The 19,215-nt window shown below is 44.4% G+C and overlaps 2 protein-coding genes and 1 long non-coding RNA gene across 15 annotated transcripts in view; 1 reads left to right on the forward strand and 2 right to left on the reverse strand.

Moving 5' to 3' along the window:
• LOC146509425 (uncharacterized) overlaps positions 1–12,963 on the reverse strand; it is a 94,034-nt gene extending 81,071 nt beyond the window's left edge. Inside the window, exon 1 of the long non-coding RNA XR_014876375.1 lies at positions 12,227–12,963. This is a non-coding gene — a long non-coding RNA (uncharacterized LOC146509425). The remainder of the gene's footprint in view (positions 1–12,226) is intronic.
• Positions 1–16,829, forward strand: part of cxadr (CXADR Ig-like cell adhesion molecule) — a 59,312-nt gene extending 42,483 nt beyond the window's left edge. The window contains exon 7 of the mRNA XM_085174028.1: positions 360–16,829. Coding sequence (XP_085030154.1) covers positions 360–642 — 283 coding nt within the window. The 3' untranslated portion in view covers positions 643–16,829. The remainder of the gene's footprint in view (positions 1–359) is intronic.
• The window catches only part of auts2a (activator of transcription and developmental regulator AUTS2 a), a 418,508-nt gene continuing 415,520 nt past the window's right edge, over positions 16,228–19,215 (reverse strand). For all 13 annotated transcript variants that reach the window (XM_085173993.1, XM_085173985.1, XM_085173988.1 and 10 more), the window contains one exon: positions 16,228–18,799. In XM_085173993.1, the coding sequence (XP_085030119.1) occupies positions 17,548–18,799 (1,252 nt within the window). In that variant the 3' untranslated portion in view covers positions 16,228–17,547. The remainder of the gene's footprint in view (positions 18,800–19,215) is intronic.

Below are 19,215 nucleotides of genomic sequence, written 5' to 3' on the forward strand. Positions count from 1 at the left end.
CAGTTTGATTGAGCATTTAACTGGATTATTGCTGCTTATTAGCTGTTAATGTGGTGGCAGAGGGAGTCGAGGGCACGGCTGTGTTTGGATGCTCGGCTCAGCCTCTCCAGGCTTTCACAGTCGGCGTGACTGAGCTGCGGAGACGACGCCCGACCAACTGACTTCAATTATTCGCCCCTTATTATCGAGTCAAGTCATGTTTCGTTTTTAAATGACTCACAGTCGATTCATTATGTTCCTCGCCGGTCCTACCTGTGGACTTTCTCTTGATTCAGGGCATCACAAAATCATTCAAGTCCACGATGACGAGTTTCCAGGTTTGTTGTCTAAACGTGCTGCTCTCTGTTTCCCCCCCTCAGAGAGGACGTGCCGCCTCCCAAGAGTCGCGCTTCAACCGCTCGAAGCTTCACCGTGGCCAGCCAGCGCTCCTCACTGGGCTCCATGTCGCCTTCCAACCTGCACGAGTACGCCCTGAAGCCTCAGTACGACAAGATCCCCTCGTCAGAGGAGTACGACAGGCCTCCGAGCCAGGCTCCGGCGCCGCCGCCCTCGGCCGGCAAGATGGCCGGCTACAACCTGAGTCGCATGGGGGGCATCCCTGTCATGGTTCCTGCCCAGACGAGGGACGGTTCGATCGTCTAGCAGATCGTCTTCACGGGAACGGACTGTGCAAAGACGGGATTGAACGGAAGGAAGTGGGACAAAAGCTGGGACGGATGCACTCGCCTGATTTTGAGCTCTTTATTATTTACATACGGGGATATTCTCTGCGTACGGAGACCCGGCTCTGCTGTGGTGCTGAGAAGAGAATTTGAGGTGTACACAACACAGTAAATGAAGTTTTTATCAAATGCAAAAACAAACAAAAAACTTTTATGACTTTTGTCTGGACGTGAAGTTAGCGTGGGTATAAAGCAGAGCGGCGAAGTAAATAAATATCTATTGTATATATGCATGTTTTTTGTTTAGTTTCTGTTTCCTGTCTGTTTTTAAACATACGTGGCCCCTGCTGTAGAGACGTGCTGTATGTTTAAAACAGATCCAGGCCCCTGGATGGCCTGCTGTACAGCTGTATGCATGCATGTATACGATTACAGCTGTGTGTGAGCGTGTGTGTGTGTGTGTGTGTGTGTAAGGCAGTATAAGTTTCTTTCATTTACTTTCTTTAAAATACTAAATAATTTGATCCATCTTCACTCCTGATGATGAGACTTCAGCGTAAAACCTCCGAGACGCTCGTCACAGATCTGCTTTAATCCCTGCACCGAGTGCACCAACTGCTTATGTGGGTCAGCCGTTTTCTTTCCGACGCTTCTTCTGTTGTTTGAATTGTCCACTGCGGGGTTGGCCGGGGATTTGAGGGTGGACGGGATTGGCTGGCAGCGAGGGGGAGGTTCAGCCGAGCAGATCTTGCGATTGGGTGTGTTATTGCTTCTTGAGCGAGCTTGAAAAGGAGCAGTGTCCATCCCCCCAACTCTTCTCCAGAAAACTTTGAGGTGTAGAGAAATAACGGAGGCCGCTGGACAACAAGGTTCACTGAGCACTCGGCGCTGATTATGTTTGACTGTCCGGCGTTTAACCACCCGAAGGACGTGTGGGCGCACCGAACAGTTAAACACCAAGTTTGAATTCATTAGGAGCTCAGCCCCCTCAGAGTTGCCACGTATGCAGTCCTCTGTGTCTGAGGTGCATTACAAGGAGCCTGTATCTTAATTAACCTTCTCTGTGTGGTTAATGTGAAACCTTTTGTGGCTTAATTAAGATGTTTTTTAATGATGTAAAGCAGGATGAAGACAGTTCCCACACAGAGAAACAAACGTTACAACCAGTCCAAGTTTATCTTGCTCTCACATCCTGTTGGTGCAGTCGGTCGCTTATTTAATTCCCGTTCTTCCACCGTTTGGAAGACCAAAAATCTCATCTTCTATTTTCTAAGAAAATTAAAGGCAGTAATTTAGCAGGAAAAGTGTTTCTTTTCACTCTGACGCCTTATCGTGCTCCTCGTTTTAGCCTTACACACTCCTCCTCCGTTCACTTCCTCACAGCTCAGTTGTGATGACTTCTATCGTGCCTTGTTTTCCCAGTCGAGTTGCGTTGTAGCACATCTGCCGCTGGTACGCCGCGCCGTGTGCAGTAACATCGCCTGCATGGCCGCCAGTGCGACGACATCAGAAGAACAATAATCGATACGCAGCCTGTTTTCTACCTTCTGTTGTCCCACTCCCACTTACCTCATACGAGTTTTCCCACGGCTTGCAAAACCTTTACGACTGTCTTAAACCTTTATTTTTTTGACATGATTTTGTTCTTTATTTTCTTTAAACTTCCTTTTAAACCTCAGTAATTGATGTGCTTTTTAAGAAAAGAGAAAAACAGCTGAATGGCTCTGGCTGTACGTATAAATATTCTGTCAAAGTAACCCTATCTAATCGCAGCAAAACGAAAGATGTAAAGACGACACTGTCTATATGGATGTTTGTGATGCTCTGCTGTGATAAATCTATATGTAGGAGGCGGTTAGTGCAGAGAGTGTGCGTCAGGTTTTCGTGTGCATCTAAGAGGAGGTGACAGCTGTAGAAACGTCTTGGCCCCTGGACCGCAGATTTGATGTAGCACCAAGAAAAGTGAGATGTGGGCCTGTCTAGACAAAGAATTACATCTGTCAGATCTACTTAAACACTTCTGTGCAGGTTTGTGTGTGTGAGAGAGAGAAGTGGCTGATGTGTTGCTGAGGGGAGTTTGTTGGTGGCCCTTGTAGGATATTTAGACTCCGAGCTCACAGAGGGGCTCCTGCTACTGTCCCTCGCTGTGCTCAAACATTAATAACTAATATTACTAACAGTACTAACAGTAGCTTTGAAATCAGCCTAACACTATATGAAGATCTACTTTTGAGGTTTGCACATGCGTGGAAACCGCTTTTCTTTTTGTGTGTATCATTTGTGCTTTATTTTTGAATAATAAAAGTCATGAAATAAGGAAACGCTTGGCTGTTGTCGTTTGTTGTTTCTCTGAGCACTAAAGCGTTTACAGCAGCGCGCTCACTGGGGACCTGTCCAGCTTTCTGATTGTGATTAATTTCAGGCAGTCGCTGAGTTCCTCCCCTTACACCAGGTGAGGTGACTTTCTAACCGCTTAATGACCACCATTAGTCAACGAAGCAGGCAGGCGGCAATTGCGCCTGCCATTTCCACTCCACGCCGTTCGAGCGCAGAATAAACACGCGGAGGTTTGAAACCTCCTACTCTGTGCGCCACTTACATCGACTCGTCGTCACTCCCTGGTCGCGTCGTTCGGTCTCTGGCATCTTTGCCATTTGTTTCCATGTTTGCTTAGCTTTTTCAATTACAGCCACTTTCCTCCCTCAGTTAATGTGGTGGGTAATTACGTTTACTGCAAGCCTGCACTAATCAAACTTGTGCAAAATCTGCGTCCTAATTAAGTATGCTGAATGATGCGAAACGCCTGGTTAACAGCTGAGGCACATGTTAGTGTCGCGTCTTTCTATTGCATCACTGTCCTCTTTATACACTTAACATGCTGGTGATCTTGCGGATGGATCAATAGATGATTATTAGCCAAAGGCTACACCGCGTGCAGGCTGTGGACAGGTAGTCAATAACCAGACTAAAGCACTTAGTAGCACTGCTAAGTGGACGTCCATTGCTGTAATTGGATGTCAGTAACAGATAGGGCCACGGAGCATCGATCTGTGGCGAGTCCGAGTCTCCCGTGGAACCTAATAGCTCCCCAGCAGTTGTGCACGTCGGGGTGTGTGCAGCTGCACTGATACCAGCGCAATCTCAGCCACCTTTACAAATGGATGTGACTGGATGTAACGGCACTTTTATGGCTGCGCATTGCAAACATTCATTAAAAGGACATTAGTGATGTGTGCTGGTGCATGTGTAGGGATGAGATTTATGGACTAAGCGCTGTTCTCTCATTGAATTAATGTGCAATGAGTCATACATCATCTCTCAGTCTCCTCCAGCCCAATATCCATTTGTAGCATTTTTTACCTCATTCACATATCTGAGGGGAGAGTGGTGCACGGAGCACCTGGGGATTTGTGCCTGCCTCCCACTTCCCCAGCCCCCACCTTCTGCCTGGCTAAGGTATTAATTGTTTGTACAGATAAAGGAGGCTGGTACAGCAGAAAAAAAACACCAAAAAAAACCTCATTGGTTCTCCAGGAGGGTTTCCTTGGCAACCTTATCTGGTTGTATACACTCTAAGCTGGCTGCTAGAGGGATGATTTATCTGCCTGCTAACAAAAGAGGCCTCTAAAAGCACAGGTCTCATCAAAGTCGCTATCCTCCCGCGTGACGTCTCCTGTCACAGACGCTAAGCTTTCTGCCATTTTTAGAAACCTCCCTCAGGTTGGGAGAGGGATGCAGGGGGAATTCTGGGCAGGATGGTGGAATATGCATAATGTGAAGAGTCGGCTCCATCGGCACAGCAGTACATTAAGTTTTTGGCTCGGCGCTCTTAGCGCTTTGGATGCAAAAATGGCACGCAGATTATGATGTGAAGCTTTTACAGCCACTTCGGATGAATGACTGAGGAGTTGAGCCCTTTTTGGACGCGGCCTCCCTCGCGTTTTGGTCTCTGTAGTATTCTGATGGATACAGCGTCTGCATGAGTGTCGAATCTGGATTCTGCTCTGCAATCTAACTCCCCGATGACAAAACGGGAAGCTTTAAGTCGTACGTGCAATGCTGCAGCACTCTTCAGAAGCTTTTAGCTTCACGCTCTAAATCCAGCATCTTCTCATACTTTAATGGTCATAATATTAATGTCACACGTGTGGGATGCTGGATGTGAAAATACACCTAAATAAAGCTGACAGCCTGAACTTTAAATGCATGTCACCATGTCAGAGGGACGGGAATGGGAAAAGGAGGCGCAACATCAATTTGTCACCATGCAAACAGCCACAGCTCTCAGCCATATGTCGCCTCGAACAACCCGCACGCCGAGGCTGGAGACCTCGGAGGATGCTCTGCGAAGAGGGAGGCGAGTCAACCTGAGCCAATCATCCCGCCCTGTCTGCTGGGCCCACCGACAGCCTGGATCTCTCGTGGGGCCCACCCAGCTGGCATGTACTCATTTGTCAGACCGCTGGTACACCAACCATTGCCCCCTCCCACATCCTCCACGCATCCGTGCCTCGCCATTCGGTCGATACGGAGTCATCCGTTTAAAGGTTGACGTCTGCACGCGCTGCATCTCAGCGTCATCTTGGGTCACTATTTTCGACCGCATGCTGCTCACATTTGGATGACTAATATGTGACTTTTGATGAATGACCTTCCCCTCTGTGCTCAAGGGAGAAAAGGGGAGCAGAGGCGGATTCACGCTGAGATTGCGCTCAGTCCAACAACATGTTTTTTTCCCTCAAGATCCCGCTCTCTCTGCTCTCCGGACCGATTTTGATGAGCTTCATGGATCGGTAAAGTGATGCTCATCTGCACATGTCACATTTTTACTGGCAGGAAGATCATTGCATGTGGCGTGAACAAAAAACAAAGTTCCTTAACCGCACAATGCGTTGGAAAATAAACATACAGAGTTGGTCCTCATCACTTAAGCGTATGGCAGTGGAGGACAAAAGAACAGTGAGAGCGCGCTCAGAGAAACGACTCCTGGTTTAATATCCTCCCTGAATACTGTACGAGATCTTCAGTCACCCAGTACCTCTGATCTTTTGTCCCAGCCCTGTGCCGTTATCTCCCATCTCCCTTGGCTGAAGCGGAGAGATTGGAATCGCTGCAGTTAAAACCTAGATGGAGGTTACAGCTCGCCGCAGTCGTTTACAATGTGATTTGTACTTTTAATCTGAACCTCGGCCGGACTCTATTATAGGTGATCAAGCTCCAATGCCGTGTCATCGGGAGGGCACGATCGAGGCCAACAATAAAATGTAGCCTCGGCAAAGGGAGCGGGCCACAGTTTCCCCTCTTTTCTCCTTCTGATGATTGGGGTCATCTTTGTTATTACCACAGTGATGTCAGTGATATATTACGTGTGTGAGTCTCTCACTGTCCATGTGTGAGTTCATATATATCAATGCTGGCGTGTGCTTCCATGTTTCCTGTGTGGCCACAGTCAGGGCAAAGGTCAGGTTACTGATTTAACGAGATGGGGCGATCCCAGTTCCCTCTGCACCAGCACAGCTGACTCTTACACCACCTCGGGCTATCTCCAGCTGAGAAATTAAGACGCATGAAGTCGCGGTATATACATGCTTTCTCTCAGCCGCATCACTCAGCTATGCAGATGACACACAGCTTTATGTCCCTATGACAGCAGTTAAACATAATACTTTAATACAGTAATTAGAGCACGCTGTAGGCATTAAGGGTACTGCGCTCAGTGGTTTGAATTATATCTGCAGCTTGTTCACAAACTTAGGTTAATAATGGAGTTCCACAGGGTTCAGTGTTAGGACCAATTACATTGCTTCCCCTATAAGGCAGTATTTATGCAGAGCATAAATTTTCATTGCATCATAAGCCAAACGATGCACCAGTTAGTTGCATAAACGACCTCTAATTTTCTGCTTCTGAGTTCAGATCAAAAGTCATTGTACTCAGCCCTAAGAATCGTAGAAATATGGAGGCTAACCAGATACCTTCCCTGGGTGGAACGACCTTTGCCTCCAGTAACACTGTGATGAATCTGGGAGTCGGTTTTGACCAGGATATGTCCTTCACTGTGCACATTAGACAAATTTGTTGGACTGCTTTCTTGCATTTGCATTAAAATTAGAAACACCCTGTCTCAGCTTGATGCTGAGAAACTACTTATTACTTGTAGGTTTAACTATTATAATTCATTATCATCATGAACAGCGGGTAATCCGATTACTTTTTTAAAGTAACGAGTAAAGTAAGGGATTACTATTGCAAAAACGGTAATTAGATTACCGTTACTTTCCCGTAGGAACGCTGCGTTACTGCGTTACTAAAACTGTGATTTTTTTGCGAGAATGTCTCATGACAGTGACGTAAGCGAGTGCGACGTTCGTGACAACAGCTGTGTGCAGATCAACAATGGATCATATATCGAGTGCAGAGAGAGTATGAGCGTGCAGCGTTTAAAGCGTGGAAGTACTGACCTTACTTTGAGTTTGATTCCATAAAAAGTGACAAAAACATTAGTGTCCGTTGTGCGTGGGAAGAAAACTTCTTTTTACAGCGAAAAAAACCCTAAACTTCCGAACAAGCACCGAGTAGCTACGACGTAATGGGAAACTCACAGAGAAACTCGCGGATTGGATTTTGAGTGTAAACACACAAAATATTTTATTTTATGTGCTGGAATGTGCAGAAAATAGGTTTAAATGTTAAACTAATTTCTTCCAGTCAGAGAATGTTGCAGATAATTAAATGTTTGCTTGATGCATAAAGTTAAAAGATTAAAACTAATAAAACAAGTTTTAAAAAGAGACTTTTCCATTTGATTACATTTTGTATGATGATGATGCAGAAAAAGTAGAATTGGGCTGAAAGATCTATCACTTTATCACCTATTCAGGTTGTAAATCGTGTTTTTAAAAAGTAACTAAGTAACTAAGTAATTAATTACTTTTGAAAATAATTAATCAGTAAAGTAACGGGATTACTTTTGGGGGGAAGTAATCAGTAATTAGTTACTGATTACTTTTTTCAAGTAACTTGACCAACACTGGTCATGAAGTCCTAAAACTCACTGATAAGCCTTTATTTGGTCCAAAATGCTGCAGTGAGAGTGATGACAGGGACTAGAGACAAACGTCTTCCAGCTCAGCTTCTCTTCATTGTTGAACTGAATTTAAAATTCTTCAGCTGACACAGCTCAAATCAGGCCTCATCTGATTTTGAAAACAACATTTTTATGAATCACTCTGCATTGACTCATTAGTTATTATTCATCTCTGGCTCTCTTTCACAGGGTCTCTTCTGTCCCGCCCCTCGCTGAGCCCAGTTCTGCTGAAGGTTTCTTCCTGTTAAAAGCGGGTTTTTCGTTCCCACAGTCACCAAACGCCTGCTCATAGAGGGTGGTCTTGTTGTGGTTTTCTCTGTGCTATTGTACGGTGTTTACCATAAAAAGTGCGCTGGGGCAGCTGTTGTGATTTAAAACAAATGTAGTATAGTCATCAAACTGGCACTGGGACGCCAGCGGTGCATCTTGCGGGTTATTCTGCAGGTGTTTTACCAGTTCATAAACTTATGAGTTTGGATGTTGGGTGATTGCCTCAGGTGTTACTCGCGGCACTGACCCTGTTATTGATAGAGTGTAATTCAGTCAGGATATTAAACATTAAGTGATAACATTTATTTTCCCTTCTGTCACTGTAAAGGTAACAGATGTTTTTGGACCACTGCTAAATTAACTGAACTTCAGGAGGTCTTATTTCCAAAGTGTCCACCTGTTTCTGTTCCTACATCTTAGATACTCTTTCTCATTTCGAGGTTGCTAATATCTGCTGTCTTACTGATGTTAGTTAAGCTTGCAGGGCTGTGTAGCTGTTGCACAGTGTAGCAGGATGAACTGTGTATGGGCTGACAGCAGCTTTGAGGATTGTTGGTGCTGCAGAACAGAAACATAAAGTGGATCTTTGCCAAACTTTCGCTGTTGTTTGAGGAAATTTCTGTTGACTCTGTGCTTGCACATTGACTCTAAGGCTAATGTCTGTTTGCTCACTGGGTTTTTACCGCAGTCTTGTTGACATGTCGTAGCAGGAAACTCACAAAGGTTCATAGTAAAATTTGTAATGGCTGCCCATTAGTCTCTTTTAGGATAGTTTACATGCTGCCTCAGTGGGATTACATATGAAGTTAATGAATGGAAAAAGTAATTAAGTTATTATTATGAACTTATTTCAGTCTGAGTTTCTGTCTCTCCTGTATCAGCACCACTGTGAATGCACAATGAGACACATTTACACATTGAAAACAAAGTGTTGCACATGCCACTTTATTGTGTATATTTATTATATTTATGCCACACGTGTATATTCACTATTTTTCTGCTCAGCATGAGAGAAACTAAAAATTCACATGTGCTGCTGTAAGCTTTTGCCTCACAGTGGATTACTGTTATTTAAAACGTTTCCATGATTTGAGCTTTCACTATAACAGTAACAATAGAATAGAATAGAATGCCTTTGTACATCTGTATAGTGACAATGATGAGATACAGAGCATCAACATACAGAGCAGAACAAATATATAAAATGCACAAATATACAATCTGATAAAAAAAATATACACAGAAAATAAGGAAACGTGTGACAGTTTCCCTTTAAACCAGTTTGTGATAATTAGCATGGAAGATAATCACTATTTTAGCAACAGCTGCTGAGGCTAACTCCTCCTCTGTGGTTTATCCGATGCTCCTGGAATTATTCAAGGTTAAGAATAATACACTCTCCATACTCAATTCAATTCAATTCAATTTTATTTATATAGCGCCAAATCACAACAAAAGTCGCCTCAAGGCGCTTCATAGATACAGAGAAAAGCCCAACAATCATATGACCCCCTATGAGCAGCACTTTGGCGACAGTGGGAAGGAAAAACTCCCTTTTAACAGGAAGAAACCTCCGGACTGAACTAAACTTGGAAAAAAATTAGTTACGTGAGAAAAAGACCCACTTTTGTGGTTGACTTTGTGAAACTTGCTTCCATCTTTTCTTATGTGAATATTTTGTGTCTGTAATGTGTTGCATAATATTTTGGATGTAACGGTTCTGATCAGAAATGGGAAAATGTGTCATAATGTGGTCTATAAATATCAGACTGTTATAAAATAATTTACGTTTCTTTTCCCACACTGACGTTCAGTTTACCAATAATAGAAGACAAAAAAGTCTGGGAGGGAAAATGAATGGAACCATTAATCTTAGCTGATTATTTTTCTGTTTGCTGGTTAAAGTCATTATTTCTGCTAGTTACACGCCTGTTTTTGGTTCAACATGTACACACTGTGAGTTTGGTTATATGTACAGGAGTAGGTGTGACCCTTCTTTCCTCCACTTCCTCTCCAGGTTACTGTTAAAATGCGATGTCAGTAGATGATGCATGCCCCCCAGCGGGCCACTTGTTGTCTTCTTCTTATCCTACAGCAGGTTTCACACTGCAGATGGTGTTCAGCTCTACATTATTATGACCAGAACTGTTCAGCGTCTGCTCTGCTCGAAGAAGGTCAGAGTCCAGACACTCTGTGCATCCTCTGCATTCAGCCGGGATGTTCCACACGAGCTGAACCGTTGGTGTGCAGCTGAAGCAGCTCCTGCAGTAATTAAAGTTCATCAGTCTGCACCGGCAGATCTGAATCTCACCGCTAATGAGGCCCCGCTGCATCGAACGCATGAAGGTCATCCGGACCTGTCTTTGTTGAAATCAGACGAAAAGAGCGGCAGGATTAGGGCGGGTCATGTGATATCTAGGTCAGCGTGAAGAAAGAATACAGAGCAGGTAGGAGGAATCAGTGTGTGTGAGAGTGCTGCTAAAGCGGCTATCTGGTTGTGACAAAGACTTTTTCCTCTGTTTTCTTCTGCCACACTGCAGCTGTGTGTGTTTCCTTTTGAAGGTCACTGCTGTGTAAAAACACTCCTGTTTTCCACAGAAAGCCTGAAATACCCTCCATAAGCCCAAAAACACACTGAAAGACAACTTGAGTATTTCTGGCTGGTCTTACTATAGCAGCAACTCTGATATCATGTAGCATTTTTCCACCATTGCAGCAAACTGTCATTCAGCTATTCAAACCTCTTATGTCCAACATGATGATGCTGGGAATCTATTAATCTATCTGCTATGACCAGGCTGTGGATCCTCCTCTTCTCCTCACTATAAACAGAAGCTCCACTGATTGTGTGTAAGATCACATATGTCTGAAGAGTTATGGTCATTTCCTCGGGTTCAGTGAGGGCTGTGCACTCTGCTCCACTTCAGCATGTATATATATGAGAGCAGCTCTTCCTCTTTTCATCTCAGGCTTTCCAGATTTGTAATATTACCCCACCAAGCAGCTGTGTTACCATGAAACGACTCACAGTGACAAACGAATGAACTCCTTTTTGAACAGGCTGAGCATTAAGTTAATCCTGAACAGACAGCTTCACTGGTAGACTCGTGTTTATAGGCTTTCTCTTCTTTTTTCTAAGCAGAGTGGAAAATCTAGGGGAGCATTACCACTGAGAGTGGGAAGCCTTTCCTTTTTTACAAACAGGAAAATATTTTTAGGAGCGACCGAGCCAAGTTTGTTTGGAGGTGATTAGAAGTGTTGTCAGCGGGGAGAAAATACTGAACCTTCCTGTTTTTTGGCGTGTTAGCCAGAGCCCGTGTGTGGTGCTACATGAGATTAAGACGATGTGGAGCTTGTATGATCAGGTGATGGGGGATGTGTGGTTCGCTTTATTATTCTTATGAAATATGATCTTATTTCCCAGAGACTGGCTTTGTTTGCAGTAACACTGAGCTATAGCACCGAGGTGTCAGATTCCTGTTTGCTGTGGGTTCAGGTACAAACACAGGTGTGCCTCCAGTTACGACACAGACAACTCTTAAGTGCAGGCTGACGATCGAGGACTATCAGCCTGCTTAGTTTCTGTCATGTGTTTAAGCTCACAAAGGATATAAATGTCAATCAAGGAGCGTCTGGCACGCAATGCTGCTCTTCAGGTTTGACAGGATGCGTGATTGTCAGTGTTGAAGCAAATCGCATTGGTGCATCGGTCAGAGGAAGTTGACCTCGGCAAACTGGTTCTCTGCTCGTGAGACGACAGGCACAGTGTGTACTATCTGCTGTAGATGAGCCCTTTGTTGCTCCCTTTGTTTCACCTTGCAGTCCATCAGTGTGCACTGATGCCACCTTGTGTTGAAAAGGTGAATTACATAAGCAGAGTTTTGTGGCCATCAGTGCAGAGGCGGGGACATACAGGTCATACATGAGGCTTGTTTCAGTGCAGGCTCCAGCATTTACTCAGTGTTTTAAAGGAAGCGTCTAAACTCTCTGTTTGAATATTTGCAGATTGTTACTCAAAAAAGCAAAAGTATTAGACGTCACTTGTTACTTGTTAAAGTAATGCGTTACTTTACTCAACCCCAAAGGTTGATGCTGCTCATCTGGATGTTTCAGTGGGAAAAACATTTCATCATCATCCCGGTGACGTCTTCAGTCTCAGCTGCAGGTTTCAACCTTATAAACAGGACATTTGCATAAAGACTGAAACCAGCACCACTGAAAACGCTGCGTCCAGATGAACAGAATCAACTTTTGGGGGATTTACCTGGATAACTGAGCGTGCATCAAGACGTTACTTTACCTAATTACTCCCTACTCGTTACTTTTCTTCTGCGTTACTCCATGGCCTGAAACCCGAAACACCTTCCTGTAACAATATGAACCTACACACACACACACACAACCCCGTTCAGCTATCTTAGTGAGGACCTTCACTGACATAATGCTTTCCCTAGCCCCTGACCCTAACCATTAAAAATGAATGCCTAACCCTGACCCTAAACCTAACCATAACCTAATTGTAACCCTGACACTAAAACCACATTTTGAGCCTCAAAATTGCCTTTAAATGCCTTCAAATTTGTGAGGACCGGGTTGTGTGTCCTCACAAGTCACGGTTGGTCCTCACAAGTATAGTAGAATGCAGATTTCGGTCCTCACAAAGATAGCTAGACAGGAACACACACACACACACACCCAAATCCCTATCCTAACTAGAAGTATTGGTCAACACCAGCCTTACATTTACTTGGTAGTGGGTCACAGCAAAGTTACCACTGCTCTGGATGCCAAATATTATAATATTTTCACTATGTTGAAGTCACGTTTCTATCTTGTGAGGCAAAGTCTTCAATTTTTATGCAGTTTTCATTTCCATATGAATTTGATTGTGTAACCTAATTACTAAGTCATTTTACACTCTACTTAAAATAGGCCCACTTTTTGAGTTTTTGACACAGCAACGTGTAGTTTATGTATAAATGTTAAACTTCATTGGCTCCACATTTCCAAATACCAGAATTGCCTGTTTGAACTTTAGTGATTGAAAACTGAAGACTGGGTCCTGAAAGAGTCCAGATCAAACATTTTCTTCTTTTTAACTTTTGAAATCTACCGTTTGGTGCTCACTGGTCTAGACGGGCAGGATTAATGAGCACCTTCTGTTTGAAACCATAAAAATCACAGTGAGCTTATTAGCAGCCAGGTTTGCACAAAAACAATGTCGTGAATCGATGTAAACGTAGTTCAGACTGCAGGAGGTCGTTGGAGAGAAGTGTTCTCAGGTGTTTAAACATAAAACCTCTACGTACTCTGTACACCGCCGGAGCAGGTTTATTATGTCTTTGTTATCAGTCTGATAAAGAAATCACACCACAGGATCCCATTTGCACCGAAGCCCATCAGACCCCCTGCTGTCACACATCATTAATCACGAGCTCGGGCCTAACAGCGTCTCATTAAGCTTTTCTGTTCTTGATAACAACAAAATCTGGCCATGGAAAATGTGACGCATACTACTATCCTATCTGTGATATAGATGATATTCAAAGTCTTCACAATTTCATGTTGGGAAACATAATTCTGAAATTGTTCTAAAATTTGTAGACTTTTTAGCAGATTGGTGAAAATCTGCCCATTTTTGCTGATGCGATGCCAGGTAACCTAATTAGTTGCTAAATGTTCCTCCAGCTGCTTCTTTTGTGCTGCTTGTTTTTCTCCATCCAAACGTTTTTGAGACACGACGCTGTCAGACTGCAGCGTGTTGTGCGCTCTGCTGAGAAGGTGATTGGCTGCAGACTCCCAGGACCTGTACACCTCCAGGACACTGGGGCGTGCAGCTCGGATCTCAGCTGACCCTTCTCACCCTGGACACAGTCTGTTTGACCTGCTCCCCTCAGGCAGGAGGCTTCGGTCCATTCGCACCAGAACCTCTCGCCATAAGAACAGTTTCTTCCCCTCTGCTGTTGGACTCATGAACAATAACCGTATGACTGTTCGCACCACTAACACACGACCCTACACTGTGTTCACTGCATCATGCCATGTTTGCACTGATCACCACCTGCACTCATGTACAGTGTTGGTCAAGTTACTTGAAAAAAATAATCAGTAACTAATTACTGATTACTTCCCCAAAAAATTAATCCCGTTACTTTACTGATTACTTATTTTCAAAAGTAATTAATTACTTAGTTACTTAGTTACTTTTTAACAACACGATTTACAACCTGAATAGGTGATAAAGTGATAGATCTTTCAGCCCAATTCTACTTTTTCTGCATAATCATCATACAAAATGTAATCAAATGGAAAAGTCTCTTTTTTTAAAACTTGTTTTATTAGTTTTAATCTTTTAACTTTATGCATCAAGCAAAAACTTAATTATCTGCAACATTCTCTGACTGGAAGAAATTTGTTTAATATTTAAACCTATTTTCTGCACATTCCAGCACATAAAATAAAATATTTTGTGTGTTTACACTCAGTCTTTCAAATAGATGCAAGTAAAACACAGCAGAAAATAAATAAAGTCAAAGACTAGCGGTCCTGTTGCTCTATTTTCACCTGTAAAGCAGGAGTGGGGTAGGCGGAGGGTTACCCTGGTGCAGGTGTGCAGCGGTCAGTGGAAGAATCCGCGAGTTTCTCTGTGAGTTTCCCATTACGTCATAGCTACTCGGTACTTGCTCGGAAGTTTAGGGGTTTTTTCGCTGTAAAAAGAAGTTTTCTTCCCACGCACAACGGACACTAATGTTTTTGTCACTTTTTATGGAATCAAACTCAAAGTAAGGTCAGTACTTCCACGCTTTAAACGCTGCACGCTCATACTCTCTCTGCACTCGATATATGATCCATTGTTGATCTGCACACAGCTGTTGTCACGAACGGCGCACTCGCTTACGTCACTGTCATGAGACGTTCTCGCAAAAGAAATCACGGTTTTAGTAACGCAGTAACGCAGCGTTCCTACGGGAAAGTAACGGTAATCTAATTACCGTTTTTACAATAGTAATCCCTTACTTTACTCGTTACTTGAAAAAAGTAATCGGATTACAGTAACCCGTTACTTGTAACCCGTTACTGCCCATCTCTGCTCATGTATATATCTATCTACTTAGCACTTTTAATTCTTATTTTTATTTTTTATGTCTATTTAAGCGTTATATGACAGTATGTTTGCACTAAGTACCGCAGCAATTTCCTAATGTTGTAAACCTGCTCAACATTTGGCAATAAAACCCTTTCTGATTCTGATCAAATTCAAAATTTAAGTGGTCTCTAAAAACGGTCTCTTTTTAAATATGCGACGTGGTTTCTTATGTTCTGTTGTGAATATGAGGTTTGCAAACCGCTGCCTTCTGCTTTTGTTTCTGAAGCTTCTTAAATGTGAAGTTTTGCTTGATTTCTCTAAACTCTTGAACATAAAAACTACGCTTAGTCTGAAAACGTTACAATCCCCTGCTGCATGTCTCCTTTTCACCTCACGATTTTTAATCAAATGACTTGAAAGATTCATTCTTGTACTTGTCCTCTATGGGGGCTCTGGCTTCCTTCAACAGTCCAAAGACATCCATGTTAATTGGCTTCAGTAGATGTATGTGTGAGTGTGAATGTGTTGGTCCTGAGACATGGTTCAGGCTGGTTTATAAGCCAACCTTGCGTTTCTTTGACAGTAGTTGTCAAACGGTAGCTCTTACACAGAGTAATGGTTTGTCTAAAGAGTTTCATCCACGCTATAAGACTTCTTACAGTTTGGCGCACTCTGCTGGTCCAAAGGCTGAATTACCCCCATGCTGTAGCCCTATATCATTTCATACGTGCAGGTCTGAGAGGAAAAGCAGCGTTGGTCCCGGGGGCAGGAGGCATTCACTCTGAGGAAATAAAAGCAGCCAATCTTTCAGCCAGCATGTGACTGATGCACCCACACGCCTCAGTGCCAAACATCAGTCAGAGGCGGCACCAACCTGTAGTTACTCAGTGTAATGCCAATAACTCTTGCATCTGCTCATGAATTCACAATTCTGGGGTAACCATCAAGTTTTCTCCTACATCAGCAGGGATGTGACACGCTGTACGTGACAGAGGATTAAAAAAAGAAATATTAATGGCAACACAACCTGTAGCGCTATAAAAACACTGGTGGGTGAGAAGTGGGACACGTCACATACGGTGTCTGTGCAAAGGCGGAGAAATAAACACCCAAACACAGGGTTAGTACACATTTTTTAATAACATGGCACAATTTACATAACACAAGTTTAAATGAGGAGCATGCTGAAGATTCAGTCGCTTCATTTTTTCTCATTGTACACGATCTAGAAAGACTTCGTTTTTTCCCCTGTACACGGTAAACAGCAAAAGGTTTCTCGTTGAACAATCTTTTTGCGATACGTATCGACTAACCACTATGGCTCGGGTGGACAATTTTATGTTGGATTAAAAAACACTGCACGACATGATATCACAGAGTTTGAAGCGCACAACTAAACCTTCAGTGGACTACTAAAATAGATCTCTGCTTGTTAGAAACAAACCGTCCATGGTTGAGACTTGCTTTTTTTGTATTTTGATTTTGTAGGTACAACAACTTAGGAAAGCACTTTAATACACTGTTTGACCAACAGAAACATGTACTTTACACTCCTCCGCTAGGGCTAACGTGCCGTCATGGTGTTTAATGCGCTGCATTCTCCCCAGAACAAGACTGGTGTTAACTAAGAGGACAACAAAAAAATCCATCCACACATTTGTGCTGCTGGCTTTTTACATCACAATTTAATATTCAGTTCAATGGGATTGTCACCACAGATTATTATAAGACAAAAATCATTTTGTTTTTGTTAAATGAGAATCTGAAACCCTGTGCGGATCGGTTAAAGCTGCATCTGTCAGCACGGACGCAAAGTTAATGTCAAGTCTGCGTTGTGGAGAGAATACAGTCCTTGAATGGTACACAGTGGCACGCAGTCAGTAGTGTTGAAGGCCAGCTTTCAGAAAGGGAACCGAGACATTTGTTGCATAGTTGAATCTGGGGATCTGGTACAATGCGAATCACCTGTGTCAACCAAACGAAAAAGAAATTGCAAAAAGCACATTCTGAATCATACTCCTGTATTTACATCTGTCAAAGTAAAGCTTTCGAAACACTCTTTTGCATATTTGTACCATGAATTTGAATCCGTACAGGGCGAGCACAGCGACTGTACACATTATCTACACACTCAGTGCTAAAGTACCTGTACAATCCAAAGCTGCTCATTCTGACTCCACATCACTTTTCTATACAAGAGAAAGAATGCACACGGAAAGCTGGAGCAAAACGGGAAAACAAAATCTCTGAAAAAAAGCTTTTTTTTGTTCCATGATTATTGTCTCTTTGTAGTTTTATACAAAAACGATTCATTGCATGGGCATCTGTGTGCCCACATAAATTATTCACAGCTATGTTACAGTCTTGCTTTGCCAAAGCTAAGTGCTTGGTTGTGAGTTCAGTGTTGGTGAGGCACGGGGCTGCAGGGCCACCGCGTCTGCTCACCGCGCCTCGATGTCTTTGTGAGCCGCTCTGTCTCTGATATCTGTGCCCAGGGGAGTAGTCCGTCTGGGCGAGCCGGGCCGGGCGCCCAGTGTGGGAATGAGTGGGGGCGGTGCACTCAGAGACGCGGTGGGTGGCGTTTTGTTCAGGATACCATTCTGATGGGCGGTGGCTGCGGCGGCGGCGGCGGCAGCTGCTGCCGCTGCGGCCGAGGGACTCACCCTGGAGTAGTGCATGCCAGCGAGTCCGGGGGCCATGAGGCCCGGGGCAGGGTGGGGGAGGTGTCCATCGAGGGCGGGATGGTGCACCGCGGGGTGGAGGCGCCCGTGCTCGTAGTCCTCTCGGAGCATGTTGAGGCGATCGCGCTCCTCCAGTTGGGCGCGCTCCTGTTCCCTCCTCTGCTCCAGGGCCAGGGGGTGGGCGTGGTCGCGATTAAAGTCATGAGGCTCGCGGTCCCTGTAGGAGCGCTCTGCCTCGTACAGGCGCGGCCCTGCCAACCGGTGCAGAGGATCGTTCCTCAGCAGCAGGTCCCTGGCCAAGGGGTCTCGCCTGTGAATGTCCAGGCCCCTGTAGGGGTCTCTCATTGGGTCCCAGTGGAAGGGAGGGTAGGGGAATCTGTCAGCTCCTGGGATGGGACTGATACCCATAAAGGGCGCCACGACTCGAGTTCTCTCTAGGCTGCTGATGCTGTTGATTGGGTGGACACCGGGCATGCCCATGGACACAGGCACTGAGGAGGGAGGGTGGAGATTAGGGGTGGAGGGCGCCTGTTGCAGGTGCTCACTGGCCCTCTCTGCGCCTCCATCTTGCTCCTCCTTCCTCTCCTCCTTTACTTTCACCTCACTGCTCTTCTTCTGGTGCTCGTATGGCAGCTCCGCCTTCTTCTCCAGGACATCCCTTGTCAGGCCACCGTTGGGACGTTCCAAGCTGGTCTGCCGGACATAGGGTGACGCCGATCCTCTGTTTGACATTTTGTCCTCCGACGCTCGGCCGTCATGGATGACAGGCGTGTCCTTGTCACTGTGCTGGCTGTCCTTGAGCTTGTGGTCGTCTGTGCCGTTGTCTTTCCATGAATCCGAGTGCTCCCTTTCCCTCTCTTTGGCCTTGTTCTCCTTCTCCCTCTGAGGCTCTCCAGAAGCAGGTGGCAGGTGGTTCCTGTGGTGCTCAGGAGGTCGGCTGTGGCTAAGAAGGCTGATTGTATTGACGGGCACCGGGGACGGATGGCTGGAATGACGCTTTTCAACAGAGTCCCTACAGGCACAAACAAGGTTATGAGAGTTTTACGTTTGGAGTTAAATAACTGTGCAGAGAAAAAAACATCTTATGGAAAATTATGATTATGTAAAACATACAGGAAACATCTTTAATTTAAGCCTTTGCCAATCTGCTTATCACCACCTGACTGATGCTGCTGCTAATTAATGATGATTAATTATCATTTAATAATAATTATGAAAACCAGCACTGAAACTAATAAAGTGAAACTGAATTTATAACTCCACTGAGATCAGTGCAGTTGTATTCCAAAGATGAGTTAGCTCAGTAGTTAAAGTGCTGCTTTAAATCACAATGTAAACATGTTTTTAAAGTCCAGCTGATGTCCCAGAAAGGCCGGTTACCCGGAGTCCTGACAGCAGACACTTCAGCTGATGACCCCTCCTCCTTCT

Source organism: Neolamprologus multifasciatus, chromosome 10, assembly GCF_963576455.1.
Source record: "Neolamprologus multifasciatus chromosome 10, fNeoMul1.2, whole genome shotgun sequence".
NCBI classification, from domain to species: domain Eukaryota; kingdom Metazoa; phylum Chordata; class Actinopteri; order Cichliformes; family Cichlidae; genus Neolamprologus; species Neolamprologus multifasciatus.